Source organism: Podarcis liolepis (assembly GCF_965112155.1).
Source record: "Podarcis liolepis genome assembly, chromosome: 1".
Lineage (NCBI taxonomy): Eukaryota > Metazoa > Chordata > Lepidosauria > Squamata > Lacertidae > Podarcis > Podarcis liolepis.
Window position 1 is genome coordinate 20018217 of NC_139554.1, and position 19338 is coordinate 20037554.

General features: G+C 42.0%; 1 protein-coding gene across 5 annotated transcripts in view; it reads right to left on the bottom strand.

Moving 5' to 3' along the window:
• Positions 1 to 18073, bottom strand: part of PAPOLA (poly(A) polymerase alpha) — a 45775-nt gene extending 27702 nt beyond the window's left edge. For all 5 annotated transcript variants that reach the window (XR_014529399.1, XR_014529400.1, XM_083518104.1 and 2 more), the window contains exons 1-5: positions 17713 to 18073; positions 4667 to 4840; positions 2563 to 2629; positions 1998 to 2079; positions 185 to 294 (exon numbers count right to left, since the gene is read on the bottom strand). Coding sequence is in view for 3 of the 5 variants with exons in the window: in XM_083518104.1 (XP_083374230.1) it covers positions 185 to 294; positions 1998 to 2079; positions 2563 to 2629; positions 4667 to 4840; positions 17713 to 17720 (441 nt within the window). In the remaining 2 variants the exon portion in view is untranslated. The remainder of the gene's footprint in view (positions 1 to 184; positions 295 to 1997; positions 2080 to 2562; positions 2630 to 4666; positions 4841 to 17712) is intronic.
• Between the last annotated feature and the right edge of the window lie 1265 nt (positions 18074 to 19338).

Consider the following 19338-nt stretch of genomic DNA (forward strand, 5'->3'; position numbering starts at 1 on the left):
CAACAGCAAGCAATTCTATCAGAAATTGGATTCCAATATAGAAATAGATATTACAATAACCTTCCAACATCACCGAAACATTATGCTTATTTAAAACAACCTATAATCAACTCAGTTCTTAATGTACAATTATTGTAACACTTTGGGGACTTATGTCTTTCTTTAGATAGAGTAATTCACATACCCGTAGGTCTTTTACTTCTTCCTGTAGTTTCAGTTTTTCATAAAACGAGGTGAAAAAATCACTCCTGTCAACATGCCTTGGTGCAACACACAATGCATCAATATCAGCACCTAAAAGAAGCGTGAATAAACAGAGTTAGTTACCACATAAAGCCTACCAGAAAAGAGGCAACAGTGCAATGGTATTGTTTTGAACAGAAATTATTGCAGCACAGGATTCTTTTAAATACTGCGCTTAAAAATGGTAATATATTGAAATACAGTCATACCTTGGTTGAGGAACGCCTTGCGACTCAAACATTTTGGCTCCTGAATGCTGCAAACCTGGGAGTGTTCCGGTTTGCAAACATTCTTTGGAACCCAACTTCCGATGCAGCTTCCGATTGAGTGCAGGAAGCTCCTGCAGCCAATTAGAAGCCGCACCTTGGTTTTTGAATGGTTTCAGAAGTCAAACAGACTTCCAGAATGGATTCCGTTCAACCAAGGTGCGACTGTACATTCTTTCACTCAGTATGTACAGCAACTTCCACTTCAAGAAATCTACCATTTGAAATCAACCACCAAAAGTATGATCCTCAACTTACAAAGATATAATTGATAATAGAAATATAAGTTAAAACAAGGCTCAATTTAACTTAGTTGACTTATTGTTTTGCACTGAAGCTACTTTTGGAAAGCAGCAGTGTTTTTTTAATATAAGCAAATATAGTTCACAATTTTCAATAGTTTATATGAAACTAAAATGGAGCTTCAATGCTAGGCTTCTTATCTATACCAGAGGTAGCACAGCATGCAAGTTAAAAACTCTCATATCTGCTCACTCTTAATTTATTACCTGCCTGCAGCAGACACTGGTTGAGGATATTTTTATTATGGAGTGGCAATTAGGCCATATTGCATTAAACATGAATGCAAATAAATTCATTAGTGCACTAGACAACTAAAGATTACATAAAGTATACAATGGCCACCAAGAAAAGGCAGCCCCAACTCTACTCCTGACAAACAATAACATATAGTGAAGGACAGTACCATCCTCTGTAGTTCTGACTGGCCTGAACTACACAAGGCAGAAATATTCTTTTAATCTCATTGCCTTGCAAGGCGCAGGTGTGCTGTGGAAGGGCAGAGAGCTCTGTTGCATTAATACCAACACCTACCCTGCCACCATCAAGTGTCAGGTCCAGGCATGCTTTTATTTTAGCATCAGATCCTAGCAGTTTCTATGTGTCTGAAGAGGCTTTTAATATTTAATCAGAATTTAATTCATTCTAAGTTCATTTTAAAAACATTATACCAGCACTTATAGTAGCCCCCCACAAACACAAATGAGTTGCTATCAAAATGTGTCCAACTGTGGAGGGACATTCCCTCATCTTAAGATGAGCTCCTTTTGCTGTCCTAGGACTGCATTTCAGGAGTAGCATTCTACTGAACTGTGGTGGTGCAAAAACCGTAATTTATTTCAATGTATTAACATTAAAATAATTAGTTTTAATGGAATCACATTAAATGATGTAGACAGAACTACCTATGAGACCGTTGTGCTTTGGAAGTATGGCTAGTCACAGAAACCAGTTGTTGCTATGATTGCTATGGTACAGCCCTTAGTGATCATCCTTTCCTAATCACATGTTTGTGTGAGGGCAAGTCTCCTGTCCAAGCCAGTCACTGATGTCACTTGCAGCAGAATCGTAAAAGGTTTTATAGGCTCTTTAGTGAATTTTTATACTTCTATTGGCTACCAACTAAGCACTAAGCAAACATATTTTATAAATGTATAAAATATTAGGTACATATCAGGGACACATTACCTTTTGTATGTACACCTAATCTGTATGATCCAAATGTAAAAATTTTCCCTCCAACGTTTTCTATTACAGACTGTGGAAGATTCTAAAAGGGAGCAAACACAGGATTTGAATTTTTATAAGCAATGCAGAACCAGTGAAATATCAGCACACTTCAAACCCTAGACGGTGGCTTCAAGCTTACTGATAGGAGCTTATTTCAGTTGTGGCACACTGATAAGAGGTAAGGGCAGAAAGTTAGCTAGTTATCATTGCTAAGCCACTATGAGAATTTGCTGTCACACTATAGCATCCTGCTAGTTTTATCAACAGAAGCAGTCAGTTGCTTAAGCTTGATGCAGCAGACACTCATTAAACTGCATATTCTACAAATCTAATTAAACATCATATTTGGCTGCTTAACAGCTAAGTATCGATGTATGCAAGACTGTGTCAAAGGATCACAAATAAAATAATCTTTCTCCCACTGATGTCAATTGCTAAATGCCAAAGGCAGTGGCTTTAACATTCTGCTGCAGCTAAAGATACAAGTCTTAATGTACATCTACATGAATAAAGAAATTCATACCTTAATTTCACTGATTTCCCGTATCCATTCCTTTACTAGGTTATTTAGTTTCCCCAAAATTAGAATTCTGTTGATGGAACACATTAATAAATTACACACAATGAAGAAATTGGGTTAAGGCACTTAAAACTCCCTATCACAGAAAAGAGAACTAAGAGTGTAGCAGAGGAGCTGGAGAATGTTTCAAGTAATTTGTCAAAGCTAGTCCATAAATTATTGATTTTATTTAATTTATACCCCACCATTTCTCAAAGGAATAGGGTGAGGCATACATGATCACATATATTCCTCACAGCAGCTGCCCAACAAGGATGGCAACCAGAAAAAAATGGCCTAACCTGCTCTTGTGCCTTTCACAGCAGCTTGAGCGGCAGAAACCCACCAGTGAAGCTTTCCAAGAAATGGAGATAACCACCAGCAGCTAACAGATGCAGAACAAACTGAGTTAAAGACACAATAACAGGGGCCTTTGGGCATTGCAATTGCAAAGCAGATTAGCTGAGATAAGTGGCCCAAGGTCAACAAAAGTGTGTCATAGTTGAGCTAGTATTTGAACCAGGTCTTTCAAAACTTTATCAATTAAACCACTATTTCAAATTATAATTTAATAGATATTTGGAGGAAAGTATTTTCATCTGTGAAATATTTGGCACCTACTTTTATAGCTGGGTACCATGCACTAATCCAAGAAGCTAAAGGCCTTGCCTACACAAGCTTAGTGGTTAGAGTAAGCTACAATACTGGCCAAATAGTATTTGGAAGACAAGGGTTCCAAATTACTAAGGCTTCCTTGTCTCCACCACCATATGCTGGCAGAGTGGGCAAGCGGGGGACAACGATGGAGACGGGACATACCTGATATGGTCTGTTCACAAAATAATGCCTTCCTTCAAACATTAAGCAGCAAAATTCAGAACCATATACAGCTGAAAGTCTTGCAGTATTTTATCTTTACTATAAAGATAAAACACCTGTCTGGAATTTTGATAAATACTCAGCATTTCCCCAATTTTGTAACTACTACTGAGTGAGAAGAGCATACAAGAACCCCCAAACCAAAATTACTGGATACAGTTAAGATTTCATTTATAAAAATTCACACAACTGCATCATTTTTTAATGCTCTATTCTTTCCCATTCCCAAGTCAATAGTTGTCTATTATTTCTTTTACTAGTAAACTCAGGTGGTGAACGCTGTTAGAATTGTAACTAAAATGTGACACTGAGAAACAAAAGGGAAATAAAAGCACACTTGGGTATTTGAGACTTTTGGAAGTACAATATATATGGGGGGAAATGACAGCGCCACCCTTTTTCAACAACCCAATGAGGACTAAACATGCTGTCATCACAGAATGTAGAGTGTCTGAGGGAAATTAAACATGGAACAGTAAATGGGAGGGAGAGAGAGAAGGCGGGGGGTATGTGGAGAAGAAAGGTGAAATGTCCTTGGCTTAGGGGTAATGGCTGACTGGAACTCAGAACAGGAGCACTGCTTTCAGGAGGAACAATATGCTGCATCATTCTGTTGCAGTCCCACTTGTTGAAAATATAATGTACTACTATTTCTATGATACCCTCTCACACAAATATTTGTGAGTACAAATCCCCCCTCTGTTTTGTTAGTGCCTTAGGGATTTCCACAGGAAGGAAAGGGAGGTTCCAAGCAGTAAGTAAAACTAAAACATTTCAGGAGTGGTTTACAAAAATTAATGCAATTCCCACTTCACACTGCATACAGCTTACAATAGATTATTGTGTTATTGACACATTGCTGACACAGAAGGTAATCATGTCATTCACCTGTGCTATGCAATTCCTGGATGTTACCAGCATGACATGGGAGCTGGCTGTGCAGAAACAACTATGCTGCAACAATAACCCATCAATGAACACTAGACATTCCAGAAACTTGGATTCATGCACAAATTAAAAGACACACTTTAATGGAATATCGAGCTATTGTTCAGAATTGTATAGCATTTCTATTACTGGGACCTGAAATAATTTGAAGATCTATTTTCAATGTTTTGTGATTCCATAACCCCAGTATGGATTGTCACCTCTCCACAGTATATTATGTATCAATAAATGTCTTATTTACCTGCGTTGCAGTTCCTCCTCCTCTTCGAAGACACCAAAGGGTTTTAGGGTTTCAATTAATTTCTGAGTAAGAACACAGTCAATCTCCTTGGGGGCAGCTAAACTGATAGGTGAGGTAATGCCATAATGCTTCTGTGGTTGCTGTGTCTGTTGTGATCCCTGGGTTGTAACTGGACTAATAAAGGTAAGTAAGACAAAATTAAGAGAGATGCAACATCAACAAATCCATTCACTGCAGTAAAAAATACAAAAAATCAAAGTGTTTACTTGGGCACATGTTCGGCTGTTTCTATACTATAAAAACATAGTTACTTAAATTGGTTTAACAACCTCTTAACAATATTCAACTCTGCTTTGTTCATAATCAGGGTAGTTAAAATATGGTAAATAAGCAAACCTTCCAGATTAGTGAACACAGTACAAGAGTGCGGTCCTTTATATTGAGCTCTTTGACGACTATATCAAATTGAACTGGCCTACTTTGTACAGCCCCTTCATGGATCACTGCCTTGCCGTGGCGAAGGGGCTTGAAGAACTCAGAGAAGCTATGAACTATGCCGAGCAGGGCACCCAAGATGAACAGGTCATAGTGGAGAGTTTGACCAAACGTGATCCACCTGGAGGAGGAACCGGCAAGCCACTCCAGTATCCCTGCCAAGAAAACTCCATGGACAAAACAACAGGCATATAAAAGTTATGACGCTGGAAGATGAGCCCCTCAGGTCGGAAGGCGTCCAACATGCTACTGGGGAAGAGCGGAGGACAAGTACAAGTAGATCCAGAGCTGATGAAGCGGCTGGGCTAAAGCCGAAAGGACGCTCAGTTGCGGATATGCCTGGAAGCGAAAGGAAAGCCCAATGCTGTAAAGAAAAATCTTGCATAGGAACCTGGAATGTAAGAACCATGAACCTGGGTAAGTTGGATGTGGTCAAAAATGAGATGGCAAGAATAAATATTGACATCCTGGGCATCAGTGAACTAAAATGGACGGGAATGGGTGAATTCAGTTCGGATGACCATCATATCTACTACTGTGGGCAAGAAACCCGCAAAAGAAATGGAGTGGCCCTCATATTCAACAAAAGAGTGGCGAAAGCTGTACTGGGATGCAATCTCAAAAATGATAGAATGATCTTGATACGAATCCAAGGCAGACCTTTTAACATCACAGTAATCCAAGTTTATGCACCAACTACCGGTGCTGAAGAAACTGAAATTGACCAGTTCTATGAAGACTTACAACACCTTATAGAAGTGACACCAAAGAAGGATGTTCTTCTCATTATAGGGGATTGGAATGCTAAAGTAGGGAATCAAGAGATAAAAGGAACAACTGGCAAGTTTGGCCTTGGAGAGCAAAATGAAGCAGGGCAAAGGCTAATAGAGTTCTGTCAAGAGAACAAGCTGGTCATCACAAACACGCTTTTCCAACAACACAAGAGACGACTCTACACGTGGACATCACCAGATGGGCAGCATCGAAATCAGATTGATTATATTCTCTGCAGCCAAAGATGGAGAAGCTCTATACAGTCAGCAAAAACAAGACCTGGAGCTGACTGTGGCTCAGATCATCAGCTTCTTATAGCAAAATTCAAGCTTAAACTGAAGAAAGTAGGAAAAACCACTGGGCTGGTAAGATACAATCTAAATCAAATCCCTTATGAATACACAGTGGAAGTGAGGAACAGGTTTAAGGATTTAGATTTGCTGGACAGAGTGCCTGAAAAACTATGGATGGAGGCTCGCAACATTATACAGGAGGCAGCAACTAAAACCATCCCAATGAAAAGGAAAAAGTGGCTGTCCAATGAGGCCTTACAAATAGCAGGGGAGAGAAGGCAAGCAAAATGCGAGGGAGATAGAGAAAGATACAGGAAATTGAATGCAGATTTCCAAAAAATAGCAAGGAGAGACAAGAAGGTCTTCTTAAACGAGAAATGCAAAGAAATAGAGGAAAACAACAGAATGGGAAGAACCAGAGATCTGTTCAAGAAAATTGGAGATATGAAAGGGACATTTCATTCAAAGATTACCATAATAAAGGACAAAAGTGGTAAGGACCTAACAGAAGCAGAAGACATCAAGAAGAGATGGCAAGAATACACAGAGGAATTATACCAGAAAGATATGGATGTCTCGTACACCCCAGGTAGTGTGGTTGCTGACCTTGAGCCAGACATCCTGGAAAGTGAAGTCAAATGGGCCTTAGAAAGCACTGCAAATAACAAGGCCAGTGGAAGTGATGGTATTCCAGCTGAACTATTTAAAAATTTAAAAGATTATGCTGTTAAGGCGCTACACTCAATATGCCAGCAAGTTTGGAAAACTCAGCAGTGGCCAGAGGATTGGAGAAGATCAGTCTACATCCCAATCCCAAAGAAGGGCAGTGCCAACTATGCTCCAACTACCGCACAATTGCACTCATTTCACACACTAGCAAGGTTATGCTTAAAATTCTACAAGGAAGGCTCAAGCAGTATGTGGACCAAGAACTCTCAGAAGTGCAAGCTGGATTTAGAAGAGGCAGAGGAACCAGAGACCAGATTGCAAACATGTGCTGGATTATGGAGAAAGCTAGAGAGTTCCAGAAAGACATCTACTTCTGCTTCATTGATTATGCAAAAGCCTTTGACTGTGTCAACCACAGCAAACTATGGCAAGTTCTTAAAGAAATGGGAGTACCTGACCACCTCATCTGTCTCCTGAGAAATCTCTATGTGGGACAAGAAGCTACAGTTAGAACTGGATATGGAACAACTGATTGGTTCAAAATTGGATTTACGACAAGGCTGTATTTTGTCTCCTTGCTTATTTAATTTATATGCAGTATTCATCATGCGAAAGGCTGGGCTGGATGAACCTCTAGCCGGAATTGAGATTGCTGGAAGAAATATCAACAACCTCAGATATGCAGATGGCACAACCTTGATGGCAGAAAGCGAGGAGGAATTAAAGAACCTTTTATTGAGGGTGAAAGAGGAGAGCGCAAAATATGGTCTGAAAATCAACATCAAAAAAACGAAGATTATGGCCACTGGTCCCATCACCTCCTGGCAAATAGAAGGGGAAGAAATGGAGGCAGTGAGAGATTTTACTTTCTTGGGCTCCATGATCACTGAAGATGGTGACAGCAGCCACTAAATTAAGAGACGCCTGCTTCTTGGGAGGAAAGCAATGACAAACCTAGACAGCATCTTAAAAAGCAGAGACATCACCTTGCCTACAAAGGTCCGTATAGTAAAAGCTATGGTTTTCCCAGTAGTGATGTATGGAAGTGAGAGCTGGACCATAAAGAAGGCTGACCGCCGAAGAATTGATGCTTTTGAATTATGGTGCTGGAGGAGACTCTTGAGAGTCCTATGGACTGCAAGAAGATCAAACCTATCCATTCTGAAGGAAATCAGCCCTGAGTGCTCACTGGAAGGACAGGTCGTGAAGCTGAGTCTCCAATACTTTGGCCACCTCATGAGAAGAGAAGACTCCCTGGAAAAGACCCTGATGTTGGGAAAGATGGAGAGCACAAGGAGAAGGGGACGACAGAGGACGAGATGGTTGGACAGTGTTCTCGAAGCTACCAGCATGAGTTTGACCAAACTGCAGGAGGCAGTGGAAGACAGGAGTGCCTGGCATGCTCTGGTCCATGGGGTCACGAAGAGTCGGACACGACTAAACAACTAAACAACAACTTTGTGCAGTGACTGCAGACTCAGGCATACAGTACCACTGCATGTTGTATGCATTTCACTCATGCAATTTCAACCATATGTAATTGAAGGTCATCTGGTTGAAATTCTGTAAGTTAAATGCAAACAAGACAGAGAGCTTAAAAGTACTTTCTGTGTCATTTCCACTTGGGGGACAAGGCCCTTTCTGTGTTCACACAGAGATGGTTTCAAGGAGGCAGTTTGAGTACACCCATTTTTGTGTATACACGTCAGCCCCAGAACATAACCCCTGTGTAAGCTGTGATCACACTGTAACTGCAAACTGTTTAGAAAAACATGAAGCCTTAGAACATCAGAGTACCAAGCTGGATCAGGCCAATGGCCCATGTAGTCCAGCATCCTGTTCTCACAGTGGCCAACCTGATGCCTGTGGGAAACCTGCAAGCAGGAACTGAATACAAGAACACTTTTCCCATCTTAGTTTCCAGCAACTGGTACTCAGCCTATCTAAGTCCTGAATCCTGGTTCCCCAGAGATCACCCATATGCCTTGTCTACAAACAGAACACAAGGGCAGTAATCCTCTCCTGCACTGCTCCCCAAAATCTGGTATTAGGAGGCATGCTTCCTCTGAACCTGGAGGTTGTAGTTAACTCTCATGACTAGTAGTCATCCCGCGGGATGAGCGGGAGAATTTGGAAGTAGTAGGAGGGAAAATAAGAATATTCGATAGGAGGAAAAGGAAAAGGTAAGTAGATAAAATATTAACATTTACGGGGTCCATCTGGGTATGGGAGAAGCGGAGAAGGGAGCTTTTTCCTGGCCTCTCTCCCCTTACCAAAATGTTGTATTATGATAAAATGGTCCCGTTAAGGGAGCTCATCCCAAAGGAGGTAGGGGATAAATTAAAGGAGATCACAACTGAGGAGATGGAGAAGAGCTGGGGAACAGAAGGTACGATGGAACAGGATTGTGGTACTTGGAATAAGATTCATTGGTTACGGAAAAGACAAATTTCCTCTCTGCTAAAGGAAGATGTTAAAAAATGTGGAAAATGAATTATTACACCCTTTGAAGGATTAGTGAAAGGATATAGGACAGATAGGGCTAGAATAGTTTCAAAATTTTATAACGTGTTATTAGACAAAGAGAAAGGAAAGTTTGAAATAATATTGGAAACTAGATATTCAGGAACAGATTTTAGATGAAGATTGGGAAAGAATCTTTCGGCAACCACCCTTTGTTGCAACCTCTAGGATAATCCAGGAACAAGGGTTGAAGTTGGTACAAAAATGGTATTACACACCTGTAAGGTTTTATCATATTACAAAATCTGGAAGTAAGAATTGTTGGAGGAAATGTGGAGTGATGTGAACGTACAGTCATATGTGGTAAAACTGTCCATTAGTTAATGAATTCTGGAAACAGATTGGTATAGAAATATTGGGAATTGTGGGTAGGAAGGTGGAAATATTTAAATTAATGGTTCTTATTAGCCTGAGAAGCACCGAGTTAGAAACAAAAGAGGAATGTAAATGGGTAATAGTGGGTAACTGGAAAAATGCAGAAGAGCTAGGGGTGAACCAATGGAGGAAAAAATGAAAAAATACTATCATCTTAGAATATCTAACTGTGAAGATACATAAAATGAAAGGGTTTAAGGGCAGTGAGAAGGAGTCGTCGGTGATGTGTACTATTTGCAGTGGCGGGCAGGTTGTAGAGTGATTTATGGCGGTGACCCCCCCCCCAAGCTCTACAACTTTGGACAATCCCCCCTTTTTTTGTAGTCCAAAAGAAAAAAATAGGGTTATACATGGGGACATGTTATACAAGAAAAAAATACGGTACTTTTGTATGTCCCACTTCTCTCACCAGTCAGTCATTGGATGAACCAGTGTTTACTGAGGAAGAAAATTCTAGTATCAACTGCTCTGTGGGAAATATTGTAGGTAAAAGAGGAAGGCAGCTGAAGACTATCTTAAGGCATGACACAAGATGGGACTTTTGCTCCACTACTCACAGGACCATGCACTTCAACTGCCCTGTGATAGATACCAGCGGAGAGGCAAAGAAGACTGAGCTCAAGGTAGCTTAGCTATGAACCGCCCTCTCACCTTTACACATATACAGCTAGTCTACCTGCCCTGTGAGAAAGATTCCGACAACTTTTTAAATGCAGATATTGCTTTCTGCGATTTCTAAAAAGGTACTTTAATGTAACTTACAAGTCACCTTAGAAGGATCTGTATCTTAAAAGGCAACATATAATGAATTGTAATGAATACTCTATCCACTTTCTCCATTCCATACATAATTCTATAAATCTCAATCCCACTTTCTCTAAAGTATTAAGTCCCATAGGTTAGTTGCTCCACTCTGCTGATAACTTTGTCTGCCCCTTTCAACACCTTCTTGAAATGCGGCAACCGGAACTGTACACAGTATTCCAAACATGCTTACACTATAATTTTGTATAAAGGCATACATATATGTTGTAATTTCCATCCCTTTCTCAATGATCCCTAGCAGACAATATTTTCAATAATTTAACTGAAAGAAAAACACTTGAAGAGAAAGTTAGCACACATCACTTAAGGTTACTAGGATAAACACCCATCTGCAAACTTTCTGAAGAAAACCATATACAGTCATACCTCGGATTACAGATGCTTCAGGTTGCGTTTTTTTGGGTTACGGGCCGCCAAAACCCAGAAGTACTGGAACGGGTTACTTCCGGGTTTTGGCAGTTGTGCATTCGCAAAAGTGCCGAATCGCGCTTTGCACGTGCACAAAAGTGCCGAATCGCAACCCACGTGTGAGCGGACGCGCACGGATCACGTTCGCAACCCAAGCGTTCACTGTAGATATTAGTTAGTGCAACTGTAATAATGGGCTCAGCTGAAACAGGCTTCAGGAATAATCACTCCTTGATTTCTTCTCCTTTCCTCTCTTCTTAACAGAGATTTCCCATCACTATTTCTAACAACACTGGATCCCAGCGTAGGCAACGCAAGCTCATTTTATTTCTATTCTAGAATAGCTGAGATTTTCATTGTTTCTATATTTATATCATTTATAAAGGTGTTAGTGCTAAAGTAGGGACTATTTACTTATCTAGATACATCCAGCTCAAATCAACATCTCTGCAGCACTCTTGCCAAGCAGCCAGAGTCTAAGTGAAATCACATATATTGGGAGCACCCTGGAGAGTCCTAGTGGCCTGCAATGAGACCTACCCCAGAGCCCAAGGGGCAGTGGGGCTTGTTGAGGCTGCTCAGCCTCCCTGCCTAATAGCTGATGTGTGGGGTAGAGGAGCAGTTGCTGCTTCCTTGTGCGTCAGCTGAGCAGCCTGAACAATGCTCTGGCTCACACAGAGGTTCTGTTCAGGTTCTGAGGAGGGTCACCTCACAAGCCAGGACTCCTCTCCAGGGTGCTCTCCATTTCTACGTTCCACTTTCGAGTTCCAGGCACCATGTGTGTATGTGTAGTCACACACAGACTGTGCATAAATGGGGAGTTGCCTGTACTTGTTTTTGCTTCAAGGGACTAATATGGCCTCACCTCTGGAAAGCATTATCTAAAGTTCTTCGCTACCATATCCTGAATTACCAACATTGATGCTCCATATGAATACTGGAAGCTGCCTTATACAGAGACAGATCATTGGTCTATCTAGCTCAGTACTGTCTACAATGACCCCCCTACCAGCTCCCAGGTTTTCAAACTGAGGGCTCTAAGCTCTTTCTGGAAGTGCTGGTGATTGAACCTGGGACCTCCTGCATGGAAGGCTATGACCCTTCTTCAGTCATCATTATCAGTGTAGTGTTAACACAAGGAAAGTATCACAGCAAACCAATGTATTCTGCAGTTGATAGGCCATTAAAAATAAAAACAATCTGGACATCAGGCCATAATGAGGAGTATTAGCTATGTGATCAAACCAAACATACCAACACACAGTTGACTAATTTTTACTCAGAGTAAAACCACTGAAACTTATTCCTGGTGATTCATTTCAGATGGTGACCTCTTTAGTAAATATTGGACATTTAGTACTTTCATTCTGATTACATTTTTTTTGAATGCCAGTTATCCAGATTAGCCATGGTAAATGCCAAACCATCAGGGATCACGAATACTGGCTAACCATTTTAATGCTCAAAGACCTCTACTGAATACATAACAATCCACAGCCAGTTTAACCTAGAAGTACATCCTACTGACTTCAATGAGATTTGCTCACCAGTAACTGTGTTCAGGATTGCAGCCTTAGATCCATTATTTCAATGTAAAAGTTTTTTTGGAATCAAATCCCTTTTCCGCATTGCAACTCAATATAGTTCTGCATTTACCATATCTTTTTTCTCTATAGTCTCTACCACAAGTTAATGATCGTGCCCAGTTCTTTGCCCAGCTCCCACAAAGGTTTGAAACAGAGCAATATGAGAAGCCTTAATAAGAAGCTATAGTGTAAAATAAATTATGGGCTACTGCATATAATAATTCTCTTGGATCAAAAATATAGGAACTAGAGGGATATGTAGCCAGGAACTAAACTAAACTCAGCTTCATGTGTCTACGGTGTACTAAACTGGAGAAGAGAAACAACCATTTAAAAATAATTATAATATACAGTGGAACCTCGGGTTGCAGACGTAATCCGTGACAGAGGCACGTCCACAACCCACAGCGTTCGCAAACTGAAGCGCCATGTCTGCGCAGGCGCCATTTGGCGCTTCAGCGCATGCGCGAAGTGTGATTTAGCACTTCTACGCAGGCGGCGAAACCAAGAAGTAAACTGTTCCGGTACTTCCGGGTTTCCCACGGTCTGCAACCTGAACACACATAACCTGAAGCAAACGTAACATGAGGTATGACTGTAATTACTAGTACTGTGGGGATTTGGGGGAAAATTTGCAGTTTGCATTTGTGATGCCCCCAAAGTGATCTAATTTAGCAAGTTTATTTTACTTGCAGTCAGTAAACAAAGCTAAAAACTTTGAAACTTTCAAACATGTATAATACTGCATCTGCAACTAGCATCCACTCATTACTAATTAACATATGCTAATAAAAAAATGCTGCAAAAAAAAGGTCTGGGAAATTTTCTGTACATCATTGCTAGTTGTACAACATGCAAATACATTGTTTATTTGAATTGTACTTATGAAGCTCTGCCCCACAATATACCGCATTTTTCGCTCTATAACACGCACCCGACCATAACACGCACGTAGTTTTTAGAGGAGGAAAATCCGTAGGCATTCCCTCCATAACACTCACAGACATTTCCCCTTACTTTTTAGGAGAAAAAAAGTGAGTGTTATGGTGCAAAAAATACAGTATTCAAAATGGCTTAAATTCCATTACAAGCTACAAATGAAGAATTTATTTTCTATATAATGCAGTAATAAAAAAACTATAACCTTCACTAGACTTGTGTATTTGTGTGACAAGTCAAAAAATAAGCCAGTTGACCTATCATATGTTTTCAAAGCATCATCTTCATTAGAACTAAAATGATACTGCTATGAAGAGAGATATAAACTGAGTGAGCCCAGCCTGATTTCTGTCATTTTCAGCAAACAAACACATCCTAAATAAGCCTTTCCTGAGAGGCCCCAATTCTCAGGAGAGGCTTTTATTATGAAGATTAAATGATTTTCATCCAGCCCTGTCTCTAAAAGAAGCAAAGGGTGGAAAACAATGATGCATTTAAAAACCCCCAAAGCCAATCATTATTACAACTAATATTTTCAAAGCTTCCAGAAATAAAATCTTTCAACCTCTTTGGGAGTTACAGGGCAATGGAAAAACCCTATTCTACATATGGCCATACTTTCATACAAAATATGAATTAAACACACTTTAATCATCAACAAGTTTTATAGTAGAAAACAAATTAAACCACTCTCATCAGTGATCCATTTTTTCCCCACTCAAGTCTACAACTTGTAGCGAACCAAAAAAATTATGGTTGTCAAGCCCCCAACCCTACTACAAAGGGAGGGTTTTTCTCTCTGACCATACATTACACATCCCAATATAAGCTGAGCTCAGGCTAAGGCTACAGCAAAACTAATTATAATACTTGCTTACTGAGGGAGAAGGGAGCTAATCACTGTTACAACCCAAACAACCTTTCCTCCAGTTCCAGTGCAGAAGAAACAGACAGCACTAGTTTATCTTTTCTGATCCTTATGATTTTATTAATCAAGGACACAACCATAATGAAAGCTTTCAATCCTATTTCCCTTTTATGTATTCTGTCAGTACTGGGAAAAGTTTTAAAGTTTCTTCACCCCATGTTGCCTTGTTATGGCACACAAAGATCTAAATAAAACATTGAAAAGCACCACTATGCTCCATCCCAAAGAGCCTTCAACCTGGCTCCAAAGAAAATTCAACATTGACTGCTGGGGAGCACTACCTTCACAGCAAAAACAAGGCACGGGAAGACACTTTATTATATAAAGTGCTTAAAAACAATGGAAAAAAGAGAAATAAAAATTCCAATGAAGTATTATGTGATGCTCAGCAACCTTTTAAAAAACATTAAGAGTATATTTCTTAAACTGTATCTTACATACATGTACTCGGAAACACATTTTTGTTATCGTCTCTACTGCTTCCCTTTTGTTTTATGCAGTATATAATAATAATGCAGTATATAATAATAATTTTGCTAAATACTAGCAAATTCATCAACCTTCATAAGCAGTTTACAGTATGTTGCGGGAGGGATGCTGTTAGAAAAAGGGGAAATCCTACTTTGTACATGCTGAAGGGTATTACTGGTACTGGATCCAAGTCCATCAAACACCAGTCCTTTAGAGCAGATGGGGGGAGAAGAAGAGAGGGAGGGGAAATTCCATAGTGTAAGCGGAAGTCCTCATGGAAACTCAAAAAACACTAAAAAGGTCCTGTGGGAAATGCAGAAGTTGAAAAGCCCAGGTAAATCAGCTTATTCTGGAGTAAGGCTCCATGTAGCCTTGCAGTACCAGGAGTTACTTTTACTTTACTGAATTCTATTCTTTTGATGAATTTGTTTTATATCAAATATTATATCAAATTAAAAACCAGTCTCCACATTTATATCATGTATTAAACTGGTAAGTTTTGGAAAGAACCCTCAATTTCTCTCACTTAAATGAACTCATAAGGGTTTGGATATAGCCTGATCCTCAAAAGTATGTATAGCTCTTTATTTTTCTAAAGTGGTCCTCTCAAATACAATTATGATGTTGGCAAACAGGCAGATAAAACTTTACAATATTTCATTGTAAGTTATTCATCTGCTGCAGGCAATGTTCAAAATTAGCCAGGCATATTTTGCAGCTGGCTATCAACCACTTGTGACCAAGTAAAGATGCCTGGGCACCAGGATAGGGCCTCACACCTCCACCACCTGGAGGTGCATGCCTGGGGATCACTGTTTTCACACACTAATACCCCATCCTATAGAATTCAGTTATATTTTATCTGCACAATCAGAATGAATTCCAGGAACCAAAATGCTTTTTCTGTGCAGCCTGAGCAGGAGCAGCCACATTTAAGAAAAAGAGGTAGAAATAGGCCAATATGTACGTGGACTGTCCCTGGATCAAGTGACTTTTCTTCTTAAAAGTTCTCAAAGTTCTTAAGTTAGCTCAAGGTTGTCAGATGTTTAATTCATAATCAATCACAGTCAATCAATCATTTGAAAAATAAGACTTTAGAGCCACCTTACCCCACAATGGCAACTAGACATTCCATTTTGGTTTAAAGAGCCATTTGGCGCCTAGCTTATATACCTGAGTTTCTAACACTGGCTGCAAGGGATAGTCTCTTAAATTTTTCAAAAGTAAATGTTAATGAAAAATACATGAAACAAATCCATATTAGAAAAGAGGGAATGTGCTCATTATCATCACCTCAAGTCACCAACTAGTTTTTCATTCAGGATCTTACAACTTTGTTAAACTAGTTTTTGCAAGACATTCAGAAAGGAATCTGAAACAACTGTTTCCAAAAACCATTAAAAAGCCTATTACATACATTTCACAAACATATACCCACTATTAAGAATTGCCAAGGATTATTTACCTAACATACCCAGCACACAACTATGGCAAAGTTCACACAATGAAAACAAACATTTATTTTGTAGACTCTCCAGGGGTTTCTGCAGTAGAATGAAACTAGAACGCACAGTTCAACCCCCAGCAAACATTGTGAATCAGAAAAGAACTGTACACAAAATTATAAATATAGACTTGGGCTGTGCACATACCATGCATTTTAAAAAATACACCCCCACCTACATCCTGGGAACTGCAAAGCTGGGAATTGCAGCTCAGGGACTGGGAGCAGAACTACAGTTCCCAGAATTCTTTTCTGGGGTGTGTGTTGTGCTTTGAATGGGTTTTTAATATATGGTGTGCACAAAGTGCCAGTTACCCCAAATACAATTTGTTTTTTAAAAAATGCATTCACGAGCATGACAATGCCTCACAAGGAACACGGTGCAACCAAACGAGTGCCAACACATTTACATAGAACTGTATAGCGAGATGTTCAGCGGCCAACAGAAAACCTCTAGTTGGAGAGAAAACAAAACAAAGGAGGGCTAAGGCCACAAAATAAGCTGGCCCTCTCCAGGTATTACTCAACAGAGGCGTGCAACTTTAAAAAGCTGCAGGTGTGCTTCAGGCAAGATCTCCTAAGCAGCACAGGATTTTTCGTTCGCGTTGCAATTCCCGCCAGCCAGCCCCCCCCCTTCAAATAACGTGTGGCGGGGATACGGGGAGGAAGGTGGGCAGAAATTTCGCAACACCGGCGGGAGGGAGGCGGCGATGGCGCTCCCAGCAGTTGGTTGGCAGACTTTTGCCACCATCCGGCTGATTCCGGCGCGCGGCGGGGCCTACGCAGCTCCCCAGATAGGCCTCGGCGCCCGCGAGACGCCGCACATGCGTCCTCTCTCTCCCCCACAAAACGCTCACCCCCCACATGGCCTGAGAAAGCGGCAAGAGGGCCGAGTGTGAGGCGAGGCGTGAAATGCCCGCCGCCACTTGTTGTGGGGCTACGGCTGAGGGTCGTAGGGGCCGCCGAGGCCGCCCCCTCCTCCCCCGAAGTTCTGCGCCAGGGCAAAAAAAAAGGGGAGCGAGAGGAACGAGGCCCTCAGGCGCCGAAACACAGAGAGAGCGTGGGAAGGGAGAGCACCCGTGCGCCAAGGGAAATGAGGGCCGACGAGGCGGGTTCAAACGGAGGGCCTACACGGCGAGGAGGGGAAGCCGTGGGTCCCGGAAGCGCTCGCTCAGGTTGCCTCCGAAGTCCCCTGCCAGGCTTCCCGGGGCTTCTTCCACCCGCCCCCCCTCACGCCAGACCCGGCCTCCACTTACAACGGCATCGTCTCTCCGGCTGTGGGTTAAGCGCCGCCACCTCTTCCCCGGAACAGTCACTCTTCCTGCCCCTGGGAAGCGGGCGACGCGAGCATGATACGGGCCTGGCTCGGGCCCTCCGGCCGAGGGGAGAGAGCCGCTTGCTAGGCCTGGTGGCCGCCGCCGCCGCCGCTGTTGTTGCTGCTGCCGCCGCCGCTTCCTCTAGTCCTTCCTCTTCCCCTCCGGCCTCCTAACATGGCGCCCAGGCGCTACCACAGCAACGTTCTGGGGCGAGGGAGGGGAGGGGGGCAGAGGCGTGCAGGGCCAGTTGGCGCGCTGACGCAACGGCGGCGCCTGCCCTGCGTCGAGAGACGTGCGCTCCCGCGCATGCGCCAGGCCTTTGCGTTGGCTGGCGGGAAGTGTAGTCCTTGCAGGGAGGCGAGTTCGAACTTTTGAAAGCTGCCAACGGCTGGCGCGGCTGATGCGCAGGCGCCAGAGGAAAGTACTCGCTTGGTGGCGCGCAGTTCAGAGTTAACCCGTCCTTTGCTGTTTGCCTTTCCTAAGCGGCAAACAGGAGGAGATCCATCTAGTACGCGCTTGGAGACGTTTGCATTCTAGTGTAATTCCTTGCGAGCCACTACGCCGGTTTAGCGCATAATTATCACTCATTTAATCCACTTTATAGGAGGACCGTTAAAAGTTTGTAAACGATAGGATTGTTGCAGTGCCGGATTTACGTATAAACTAAACAAGCTATAGATTAGGGCCCCTCTCTCTTGCCCCCCCCCCAATTTCACTGTTAATATACTTTTCTTAATTGTATTTCAGTTCAACAATTACTTTGATAAAATACATAATTTGTTATGTGCAAATGGCTTTAGATACCTATTAGGTCCATAAATTACCATATAGCATATATTCAACACAAAAAAGTGACAATTTGTTGTTGACAAAGGACAGCTGGACATATAAAGGGCCCCATTACCTTCAGTAGCTTAGGGCCTCATCAAGCCTAAATCCGGCCCTGGATTGTTGCCTGATGAAGACAAAAACCATGAAAAACAGGGTCACATCCACTCTACGTTTACAGCACCTGGCTCCCCTGCCCCCCCCCCAATTCCTGGGAACTGTAGTTTAGCCCTCACAGAGACAGTTCCCAGCACCATTAAGCTACAGTTCCCAGGAGACATTTCTTGTAGGTGGCCACCAGGTTTGCACACATCTCAGGAGGTATTTTGTCCCACTCCTCTTTGCAGATCTTCTCCAAGTCAGAAAGGTTTTGAGGCTGATGTGTAGCTACTCAAACCTTCAGCTCCCTCCACCGATTCTTGATGGGATTCAGGTCTGGAGACTGGCTAGGCCACTCCAGGACCTTAATGTGCTTCTTCTTGAGCCACTCCTTTGTTACCTTGGCCGGGTGTTTTGGGTCATTGTCACGCTGGAATACACATCCTCGACCCATTTTCGATGCCCTGGCTGAGGGAAGGAGGTGCTCACCCAAGATTTGACGATACATGGTCCCGTCCATCGTCCCTTCGATGCAGTGAAGGTGTCCTGTCCCCTTAGCAGAAAAACACCCCCAAAGCATAATATGTCCCCCTCCATGTTTGACGGTGGCGATGGTGTTCTTGGGGTCGTAGGCAGCAT